General features: G+C 45.1%; 1 protein-coding gene across 1 annotated transcript in view; it reads left to right on the plus strand.

Moving 5' to 3' along the window:
* The window catches only part of LOC126531113 (glycine receptor subunit alpha-2-like), a 31,724-nt gene extending 19,869 nt beyond the window's left edge, over positions 1-11,855 (plus strand). Inside the window, exons 4-9 of the mRNA XM_050178513.3 lie at positions 2,244-2,500; positions 3,865-3,947; positions 4,814-4,951; positions 6,155-6,415; positions 7,218-7,387; positions 9,431-11,855. Of these exons, the coding sequence (XP_050034470.2) occupies positions 2,244-2,500; positions 3,865-3,947; positions 4,814-4,951; positions 6,155-6,415; positions 7,218-7,387; positions 9,431-9,787 (1,266 nt within the window). The 3' untranslated portion in view covers positions 9,788-11,855. The remainder of the gene's footprint in view (positions 1-2,243; positions 2,501-3,864; positions 3,948-4,813; positions 4,952-6,154; positions 6,416-7,217; positions 7,388-9,430) is intronic.
* The last annotated feature ends 216 nt before the right edge of the window (positions 11,856-12,071 follow it).

Raw genomic sequence — 12,071 nt, forward strand, 5'->3', positions numbered from 1 at the left:
AGAAAATAGGTACTTGATGAAAAATATTGGAAGGCCAACCAGAAGTCAGCTCAATACGCTAGCCTACAGTTGCAAAACAGAAAAAGATGTAAAAATGAAATACCTATTTAGAAAGAAATAACAGAGTTAGTGAGCGCATGGACACGCGCGAAGGTTGGTCACTCTGTCACAAGCGGTCGGTCATATGTAGGCAGGAAGAAACGCATCAGAACCATTGTGCTTTTCTCCTTGGCGTGTTTTTCCAGATGTAGCAAGTGAGGGGCGAGCGCTAGTGTTCATTTCGGGGGACTTGAGCAGGGCTGTCTCACCGCAGTCATTGGATTGCGCTACGGCTGATACGGCGCCTCAGCGGCTAGCAAACACGTGGAAGTAATTTACGCATGGCACATGTGTTGTGCTCCGAGTCAAGGTCATTTTCCTCGTGTTCTGCATCTTAATACCGCGATACAGGCATGTCTATTATACCGTGTGAGCGCTTGGCGCAACCTTGACAGGGTTTGACAGACGATTCGAGCTTGCTGCTTGTGCGTGCCCAGCCCCCTGGCTTTGCGCGTTCATGCGCGTTTTTGAAACTCTTGCGAGGCGTCTTTTCTCATGCAGGACATGCTGTAGAATACAATATTTGCATTCGTAGTTTTGCATTTAACGGCCGACCAATAATCATTTTATTGAACTTGGCGACAGTCTTTCAGAACAAAGAGGCGAACTGGCCGGCAAAAATTATAAGGCTGTTGCTTTAAGCCCCGCCGAAGACGAGTCCCCTTGTCGAAACGTTCGCTCCAGCTTGCGACATCTCTAGTTCGATCTCTTTCGATCACTTCAGGTGTCCATGTTCCCGTGTGCCTCTGTCTTGTTTGTAAGTCAGTTTCACACTCTAAGGGCAGCCCGAAAACTATTCGAAAGACTAAATCTTTAGAAATGGAGCGACAACTAGTCCATGCAGTCAGCTTGATCTCAGTAAGGCTATTCAAAGCCACATGGTGGGCAGGCTGGTCAAAAAGGCGTCCTCTCGATGATCATGCCTTGAGCACTGGCGTGCAGGTAGTGAGCGTACAAACTTTTCACAGCTACGTGGTTATAGTTGACGTAGTGAAAAACAACAGAAAAAAAAGACCTCCCAGTTTGTCTCTCGCCGCATTTCTCGGGCGCGAGCGGTAATTGTTCCTACAGCTTTGCCGCGCAAGTGCGCGTTGGTACGTAAGGCCTTATCTATACGGCGAGGCCGTTCCCAAAGGCGCCGACCTATGAGCACCTCGTGTTTAGAAAACGCGACGATAGCATGGTCTGGTTTTGAACGCCTTAGAAACAGCTTGTGAGTCGCAATAATTAAAACGTCGCGTTTTGTGTGCGTGCGTGCGTGCGTGCACGTTTTTCTTCTTGGGACACTATTACCAGTGGAGCGTCCGCTAGCATCGAGCCTGTCAATGTTGTGTCCGGAAAGCAGATCGTTCAGTTGACTAGCGGCTGACCGTCACTAGTGCGACCATAGCTTTAGCAGTGCAGTGAATTAGCATCTGCACAATATTTTCAATGTGCGGTATATTGTAGACCTACAGTTGTATAAGGGCTGTTTATAACACACACTCTCTCTCTCGGTGGCTATCTCGGTGCGACGAAACTTTATTGTGTCATTTGTGGTTGGGTGTCGTCTTTACGAACACGTACTGTTCTCGTACAGGCACGATAGACAATGACTTGCGCATCATATGTTATTGCGATGAAACGATCCAACACATCCTATTTTATTGCCCCTGTTTTGTGAATAAAAAACAGAAATGTGCAGCTTTAAGCCACCAGCTAGGACGACACGGGAGAAAGAATACTGGGACCATGGCCTCGACCATCTTCCGCACTGCGGGCCACAAGGGCAATGCTGCACTTCTTGAAGTCGACTGAACCCTCCGACCTCCTCTCATAGCGCGGCGAGCGCTATTATGTGTGCGCGCGTGCATCACTTGTTGCTCCTTTCCTTCCGGTGTTCTATTTTTTTTCCTTTTCCACCCGTTTTTCTCTCGCCCAGTACAAAATAGCAAACTAGATGCAACCTGGTTAACCTTTCTATCCTTTACTCTCGCTCTCTAATGCTAATAGATCAGTCAACCAACCAACCAACCAACCAATCAATTGATTGATTGATTGATTGATTGATTGATTGATTGATTGATTGATTGATTGATTGATTGATTGATTGATTGATTGATTGATTGATTGATTGATTGATTGATTCTACACACGCTGCGCAGGAGTACACGGCCAATCTGCGACTACGGCTGACGTGGTACGACCAGCGGCTGATCTACGACGCCGACTCACTGCAGCCGGACTCGCGCATCCAGGGTGACCATTGGCATGCCGAGCGGCTCTGGCTGCCCAGCGTCGAGGTTACCAACACGATCAGCTATGGCCCGGCCGCCGGCCACTTGGAGTCATCCACGGCCCCTGGTGCCACCTCGATGTTGGTCATCGTACTGCCCGACGGGACGGTGCACCTCATCAGGAAGTACGCGTGCATTCGTTTCGCATTCAACTTCGCCACAAGCGCTGCTAGGCTCATTACCCAACCATGCGTATTAGGGTCGTGCACATACGCGAACTAACCTTCTAACCTTCATGAGTGTTAGGGCCGTGCACATGAGAGAATTCACGAATAATGCTCGTGGGTATTCTGACTAATGAGTGTAGCAAGTATATACTACGCATCATGCCTTCATTTTAGATGATACTAGAGACAGTCACCTTCCATAAGGCAGCTTCAGTCAGCCGGTCACACTCCGTCGCGTGGTGAGAACACATGCCGTACTGAGCTGACTTTTCTTGAACTAGGCACTTTTGACGAACATGTGAATCTGCCGCTCAGAGAAATTCTAAATTTTTTTGTCTGGACAAAGAGGGCTAGCACTCAAAAGCGTTCGAAACGCCACCAATGGCATTGCGGTCAAAAATTATCGCGTTTGGTACAGTTTTTAATGTAGTGAGCCCTTGTGTGGTTCTTTTCTGTACACCCGCGTTCTGATGAGCGTAGTGGGCCGTGTTCTGACTTTCGCGTTTGTCTTCGTCTTTTTTTTAAACTTACGTCGAAGTTATAAATACCACAGTCAGTGCTATATAAATCTGTCAGCGCAGAGCTCCCATTCCCTACAATTACTAGCAGCCAGTTTTTTCCCTCCACGCCCACCGACTTCTAAGAACCACTATTCATTACCAAAATCTAGAACTACTTATAGTAAATTTACTACCGATTATTTAGCCACATTACTATCGAACTCAATACTATCCCATATTAAGGTATCATTTGGCTTTTGCCGATTCAAATCAAACATTCGTAAATATCTGCCCTTAATGTAATGTTCCACCGGTTACAGTTTTGGCAGTTGCTTAGTGTTGTTAAAACATGTATTTCTTGCTTTAACTTGTGACATCAACAATACGCTGTTCTTCTAGTTATGTTAGTTGCTGCATGTCATTAGGTTCTCTAATTAATACTAACGGGAGGTCCCCTCTGCAGTCTCTTGACTTTGGGACCTCTGTCTGTATGCATAATCCACATTTGTAACATTATTATGCGTGTAACTGAAACCGACTATCCGTGCTCATTGCTTTACTGAGAAACTTTTCCTGAGTGTAGAAGCATGGACTCAGAAAACTGTCTTCAGCTTTACCTTTATTCAATACACTGTGGCACGTAATGTCCAGAGATTTCATTTGATTAAGCACGGCTCAGTTTACACGAGCGTTATATATCGAAACTTGCTCAGCCGCAAAGCGAATAAAAATTATCGTTGTTCTTCCAACAATTAGGATATTTTATTTGCATTATTGCCAGAGATTGTAAACTTGAAATATTTTATTTTTTTCTGTAACCAGACTGAATCCCAAGCTGACATGCGAGATGGAATTCCACAAGTACCCGCTGGACAAGCAACGTTGCAGCCTGAAAATACAGAGCAGTGAGTACATTCCGTAGAACTCGTAACGTGCAGCCATGTTTTTTTTTGTAAGTTCTGTTTCTATATACCAGGATTGGTCGAGATGATTTATGGCTGAGAATGTGTCAGAAAACAATTAAAGAAATTAGTGAGCCACCTGTTTTTCCTGCATGAAATTTGGCCCAAGTTGCGTCATAGAAGTTTACTCAAGCGCAGTTTTAAAAGCAAGTTGCGTTTAAATTTCGCGTTCGAACAGGCTGCAGTTTTGTCACACGGCAAATCTTCGTGGACCTTCCCTGCCTAATTACGGTGGAAAAAACACAGCGATTACGTGTGTTGCACAATATTACATGCATCGGGTGCTACTGATTTCCGTCGACAAATGCAGTTTTCAAGACTGACAGTGATGCACATCTGAATCCTATTATTCCGCAACTAAAACCGTCGATAACTACCACAGAGCTCTCTAGTCGTCGCTTGTAGTGTCCAAACGGCTAAATAATATACAAAAGTATTAACCGGGGTGTAAATTAGAAACTTGCTGAATGAAATGTCGTTTATTTTGTGAATATAAATTGTCATCCAAGTCTAGTGCATCGCTAGTCAGTCATTAATGTTAATTCTTTTCAATACTTCCGCCATTTAAGCCAGTCATTGCGAAATAAAGTCTTTGGGTAGCGGAATAAAATGCCATGATGGCGCTGCCAACCACGGGCCGCCACGTCAGTGGATGTGCGACCTTCGTATACGAAACGCTGTTCGTGCATTTTTCAAGGTATTTTTGTGCAATTCGCGACTGTGAGCCCGCCTTCGTCGCGCGGATCTGTGCTTCAACACCGTATCATCATGGCGGGCTCTTAAGAACACTTGTTTTTCTTCACAAACAGGCACGCTGTCGACTAGCAATATGGTGCTTAACTGGGACACGGAAGAGTCCTTGCAGTTCAGTCAGAACTTTGCCGTCACGGGCTTCCAGATGCTCGATTTCAACTGCTCAAGCCACGTCAGCAACTTCGGCAAAATAGGTAATCACCTTTTCAAGACCCAGTTTGATAGAGAATTCTGAAAACAATGAAACAACGCAGCAAATAACCTGTCTTTATTTGAGTCATCTCCACCTGCCAATACGGTTCACGTACGAGCAAGATATCCATTGCTCGAGAATTGCCGGAGTGTAGATGGTTAAGTTCTCGATCGCTTGACGGGAAATTCAATCATATTTCTATATTTTACTAAGGATTTAGTATGACATGCGGTTACTTACCATCGTCTTCATTACGTTAATTAACTTGCACATCTGGATGATTCGGTATCCACTGGCTAAATGCAACAATTCAAGAGAACATAGGACGCAGGACCGCAACCAAAGAACACACGAAGCGCCTTGTTTGCGATGTGGTGCTTGCATTGTGTTTTTTTTCTATGCTGCAACATTTATCCGTTGCTTTCACTCGAGCTTTTGTAAACCATTGATGAGTATTACTGCAGCATAGCAAGGAACACCCGTGCCGTACATCGAGCGGCTCCTAAAAGGAAGTCATGACCTTTCGCGACGTTGTGGTGGTAATAAAGTGGTGTTTTACTCACTGAAGGCAGTGCGCAGGTTGACGGAGGTGCCGTACGATAAAGAACTCGAGCATGTTTAGGTCACCTGTAACTCTTTAGTACTCACCGGCCGTGCGCAGGATACAAGAGCGTGCCTTTTATCACCTCGCCCCAGCGAATTGCAAAGGTCACATAGAGATTGCCGCCAAGGCTTGAAATCAAGTTCCGTCTTAGTGGTAATGGTTGAGAATATGTTTTGCTGACAACTTAAAGCATGACTACGAGTGTGAAATAATTTGAGAAACGAACTGGTAGTAGAACGGCACGGTGACCCTCACTGCGTGCAATAAGAAAGCTGATCTGAAAAATTTTTCGATAACGGGGTGAAACATTGTTTAATATAAAAGTTTAGACAGTATATTTTTCTAAGGAACAGCTTTCAATGACTTGATAAAGTCATTCAAACATCTTTGGAACTCAAACAAGGCAAAGCTGCCCAAGAAAATGTAGGCTTCAAGTGGTCGACATGGGTTTATCAAGTAATGGCTCTGGAGCAAATGTTTCGATAAAGGGATTTGATAGAGATAGAGAGAAGGATAAAGTTTCTATTTTTCATGCAAAGATGTCACGCGCTCGAAGAGAGACCAACTTTTTCTCTTCTTTTTTTTCGTTCTTCACGACAGGCAACTTCTCAATGATCATGTGCGAGTTCGCACTGAAGCGCGACTTCGGACCCTTCCTGCTGGAGATCTACATCCCGGGCATCACTTTCGTCATCACCTCGTGGTTCTCGCTGTGGATTGACATCCCGGCAGCGCCGGCGCGTGTGACCCTCGCCATGACAACCTTCCTTACTCTCGTCACTGGCGGCAAGTCCATCCGCGAAAAGCTACCTAAGGTTCCCTACGTACATGCCCTTGACGTCTGGTACCTCGCCTGCACCGGTGAGTATCCATGCATGGCGCATAGAAACAAAGAAATGGTGATCATAAATAAGGCCAAAAGCCTCGACAAGTTTCCGCATGCATGTACGCATGTGCAAACGTTCTCATTCACTGCAATTGTTTAATTTACTGCCATAGTGAATGTTCGGTGGTGCGAGTTAGAGCACTCGTCATGACAGGATGTCAAGGATGGCAAGGATGGCAAGGACGAGGCGCAGCAGGAATGTATATATGCAAACTAAGGGCACTGGCCCGCCGCAGCGCGTACAAGGACGGTCGTTTGCTCGGCTTTATCAGCTCCTTGCTGAGGAGCATACGCGTCCAGTCAGCTTACCAACCAACCGGCAAAGACCTTGTGATAAAGTAAGAGGCTTGCACCAGCCTGTGTTGATATTTCTTCAACAATCCTATCGTTCTGACGGGCATGGCTCGTGGGATGATCAGCAATCAAAAAGGTTGAGTTCTAGCTCCAGTCGCTGATTCGCTGGCGCGACCCGTAGTTCTTTTTTCCACACATAACAGAGGCAGTGGGGTGAAGCATGCGAGGGTGGTGCCACACCGCACCATTTCCTTGCCTTCCCCAGGACTTCCGACAGCAACTTTCCAATCTTAAAAGAAGCTAGGTTAGTGTCGCTTCCATCAAATTTTATTAAATAGTTCATTCACATCAAGCAAAAAGCAAGGAAGTCTGATGCAAGCACATCTTTATTTTCTTGCTTAACGTAATTGTTTCGTTCCCTTCTTCAGCGTTGGCACTGATTCCCTTCCGATGGTACCCTCCCTTATCCTGTCTCATGTATAGGATTCGTGTTCTTCATCCTGCTGGAGTACGCCATGGTTAACTACATCTACCACAAGGACAACCGCCGGCGCCAGGGAGGCATGCGTCGCATCGAGAGCCAAGCCTCGTTGGCTTCCGGCGGGGGTTCACTGAACGGAAGCACCTACATCAACGTCATCAGCGCGCTGGAGGTAAGACGCGCTAACGGAGAACTTCCTCCGCGACTGAGATTAGGGCGAGTTCGTTGAACTCGTTTGTGGAAAACAGCGCATGCGTAGACGCGACGTATAAGGATGAACACCGAAAGTCCAAATAACAGCGCATTATTTCATCCTCATCTGTTCACCTGCACATCTGAGACAGCATGGCGGCCTCGTGGATACGTTTAGAACTCTGCATTCGCGTATATGTAGGGACTCAGTGGGGTAAAACTAGTCCTCGCTTTTATTCTCTATGTGTTCGTGTGTGCACAGGACTGTGCGCCCTAAATTTTTCGATCCTATATGGCGTATACACTGTTTCATATTATTTTACATCAATAATAATAATAATAATAATAATAATAATAATAATTATTATTATTATTATTATTATTATTATTATTATTATTATTATTATTATTATTATTATTATTATTATTATTATTATTATTATTATTATTATTATTATTATTATTATTGGAAAAGGAGTAGTCGTCGTTACTATAGGGAAACTACCTCTCCTTCTTTGGTCTTTATTGCGGCAAAATACAGCACATATTATTGCAAACAGCGCAAGAACGGGACTAAGATTAAGGGGCCACACGGCACGGGCGCTGACTGTCAGTTTATTGCGCAGGGGAGAAATATATAGCCAAATAAAACAAGGTAAACACAAAACCACATTTAACAAAATTGCTCTTGTGCGATTGGGGGATACTGAGCACACAAAGTGAGGCCGGGGTGTGTGTCTGCGCGTATGTGCGTGAGGGGAGGGGGTAATCTTGCATATGTGCGCTTTCCTTGTCGTATAAGCGCTTCCCTTCATGCGTCAGCTCGGCGTCTGTTGAACGTACCAGCAAGCTCGGCTAATGACCATTTTGAAAACGGCAGTCATGTGGTATTTTCATGTCTGTCGTGCATTTCTCGTAGACAATCTTTCGTAGCGAGTATTTCTTAACCTTCGAGGCGCAACGCGATCTTTAGACCGGCAACCAAGGCTGTAACTCACGTGCACTAAAGATTCAGAGTGGAATTACTTTTTTTTCTACGTTTCTTTCAGTTATTCTGAGTTGCACTAATATCAACACAATCTGTTGACACTTGGTTTCTATGTTCACATCATAGGAAACAAAATAATCGCTGTTGCCCGGTGAGCAATCTCTACTAACTTTCTATGTAATATGTATGCCTCCCATCTTGTCGCCATTCATTCCACACTCATAGACAAACTCGACCATTCAACAAAGACACATCCGTCCCATGCTCTGGTGACGTTTCGCGTCGCACATTTCGAGAGTTTCCTAAGCCCAAAGCCCACGGCAACGTGATACTGGTGCCAGTGGATCGAAAAAAAAAAGCTGTTTGCAAACAAAGTTGATATTATCTCTCCCATCTAGTCGTAGCTCGGTAGTATAGTTCAGATGCCACTATTATGCGGATAATATTACGCATATATTCAGACCTTAGGACCATTTTCTGATAAACTTGTCCAATAGTTGTCATCCCGCTACTGTTCATAGTAATAACTACGTTGTAAAGCAGAAAAATAAGAACTCACCTGCGAAAACGCTCAACTTGGTGTTCGAAAGGTCAAATTACCTCGCACACATCTGGTGTACTATATAAGTCCCTCAGTTAATTTACGAACAATATGACATATAACATTGCACTCATGCGTGTTCGAAGTGTTGCTACGGAAAACAGTAGCGGAGAGCTAGGACACAAGAAGAACACCACTAGACGGCGTGTATACCTTCCACACTAATACCAGGTGGTTTTAATTTGTATGTGAGCAACAGCATGTCATGAGGCAAGTGCGCCCACGGCTCAGCACAACCGCTGATAAAGACGATGCATCTACCCCTACAACACATTTATGTCCATCTTGTCACCACACTTTCGTTTATACTTGGTTACTTGAAAACTACTATTGAAAGTGTCAAATTAAAGTGCATTTGTGCCTGCGCCACTCTCGCCAACTTCAACTGCGCCAACTTATAATGCGATGCAATCCTGCTTTTACCATTCTCGCAGCAAGCTCAGCACCAGCACGGAGGCCTCACTCCGGGCCAGAGCGCTAAGGGCCAGTGCGCGGTGCAGATCAAGTACAAGAAGAACAACAACGGCAATCACAAGACGGGGGGTCCCACCGTGCTCAGGCTGACCGACCTTGAGCCGCATTCGTTGCCAGAACTGCCGGACACGCCACCACACTCGCCGATGTCGGTGCGCTCGTTCGCGGGCGACGAGCCACCCTTTGTGTGCACGCTCATCACTCCGCTGACGCCACGCGACATTGCCAACGGCATCGACCGCCACTGCCGCTACATCTTCCCACTGGCATTCATCGTCTTCAACGCCATCTACTGGTTAGTCCTGACGTCGTCTTGAGCGGTTGAAGCTGACCCGCGACCATGAATCGTACCCGTTGTATACAGGGTTCATCATCCTCAAAGTCATTCGCTGAATAATGCCGAGATAGACAAGAGCCTTGCAGCGATGCAGTGTTCATGAACTGCATGGGCATCAACGCTTGGGATTTGTCGCATTCACTAATATCCACTTGGCCGTCCGCACGGCGCGCCAAACAGAGATGAAGACGTGCCAACTGTTACACAGTTCTCCCCAGGAAAAAGGCATCACAATGGCAGTTCGTGGCGAAGACAGATGGAACAGCTTACATCGTTTCCATATCCTTGGACATGACTGTGGGTGCCGCTGCAGTTGAAAATGTTTCTACACGAAGATTATATGTCGGCATTGTTAGTTATTTTTCGCAATCAACACAATCTTCTGGGTCGTCTTGGCTTCGTCAGGAACATAAGTGGCGAAGTGTTCATTGCGCATATATATGATTGTGCTCAACGGCCGCACAACTCCGCGGCGTTCGTTGTCACCAGCTAACCTCATTTTGAGAAGAGTTGACTACATGCTAACATCAAGTGTTTTGCTGCTTCGTATTCCCACTTGCGCTAGTCATCTTCGACACCGTATACTAGGTGATGTCGACTACAACGTGAGGGCAAGAGTGTTGATGACTGATACTTATTAGTGGTTCCAACCAGTGTCAAGAACTGGCGAAAATGGGCCAGTGCCAGGCCTTGACTGTCGCCTGACAAACGAGCATTTATTACAGTGAACATCCCTGTCTTATTTCTCTCACTCTCTTTTACATGACGCGACTGCTGAAGGTTTTGAAATGCTTTCCTTCATCCAAGAGCATTTCGGACTAGTTCCCGTTACACCCACTGACGGGATGTTTCCATGACAACGGCGCGCATAATGCGCACATGTAGGTTTCATTGTTCCTATGTGAGCCTATGGGTCCGCAATGTATACAGGACTTACGAAGAGCTGTTTCTACATTTTTATTGCGTTTCCTGCGTCCACGTGGAAGCCACAAAAGAAGGAAACTTATACGTATGGTGGAAAGTATATTTTCGTTAGGGTGAACCGTTTGTCGTAGTATATGTTGCGGTGCACAGTACTGTCATTCATGGCGAATATTCGGACCAAGCAATATTCAAACCTATTTTCACAATTGACAGAGTGTGAAAATGCGACATCATTTCAATTTCCTTAGGCATGATCAAAAGATCTGTTACAAGTGGAAAACAGTCTGCTAGGAAACGTATCTGAACTTTTAGCTCTAACAGAAAAGCATTGAGCTACCAGAAGCTTTGTCCTTTTCTAGAGTAGCAACCCTGAAGAAGTTGCTGAACAATTAACAGAAGTTTCAAAATTTTGCTAATATGGAAAAAATAAACTCGTCAGAAAGGGTTCGTACGTGCAGGGCTCACTAAAGATCTCATATTGTTACCAACTTGCTTAGCTGTCTACCAGACAAGCGGTCACACGGAATCAAGCTCGTCTACACACAGTGTAAAATAAAGTGATCGCTGACTCGGTTGTGTAACATGACCTATGAACAAGCCCCACGAGTTTTTGCAAGAACACGGTATAAGAGGGAAAAAAGGAGAGAGAGAAAAGGCTCCTTAGTGAAGAGCCGTCTCCTACCAGCTCTGGAACAACAGTCGTAAGCATTTACTCGCGCCATGACTTTATGAAGTGGCATTACTCCGTTTGTTTATTTATTCATTTACCGATTTTCCCATACTGGGATAGCCGACAAAGCAAGTTGGCACGAGAGGATCTAGTAACGCAAAGAAAGCCTTTATCCGCATGGGTTCCGTGGTATTAAGATTCACAGGACACCAGCATGTGCTCAAGATATTTTCATTTTGAGAGAAGGCTCTTGGCCTCAACCGTGCTGACTACTTATTAATCAAACGCACATTTGTCAAACATGAAGGTTGTTCTTCGAAGGACTTGTATTTAGACGCGATTTTTTTCGTTTGGTTGTGACTTTTGTTTGTGTTTAACTCATACATGTGTCCGCGTTCATATGTTTCATTGACTGTAGGTAGCATAATGTGCAAAATAAAGACTTGCACACAAAGTTTTCGTGTTGTTTATTTGTCTAAAATTTGTTATTTCTTGGTAATCATTTCATCTATCTATGTGTGGCTAACCTTCCTCGTGGGTATGTGCCATGTGTGAAGGAATCGCCCGAACCAATTCATCGGTGTATACCATCTAGTCGCAATTTCACTCAAGCGCTCCTTACGTAGTGACACGCAATTAAGCACGTGTACACAGCAGAGTTCGAACTTAT

This window comes from Dermacentor andersoni, chromosome 5 (genome assembly GCF_023375885.2).
Source record: "Dermacentor andersoni chromosome 5, qqDerAnde1_hic_scaffold, whole genome shotgun sequence".
NCBI lineage: Eukaryota > Metazoa > Arthropoda > Arachnida > Ixodida > Ixodidae > Dermacentor > Dermacentor andersoni.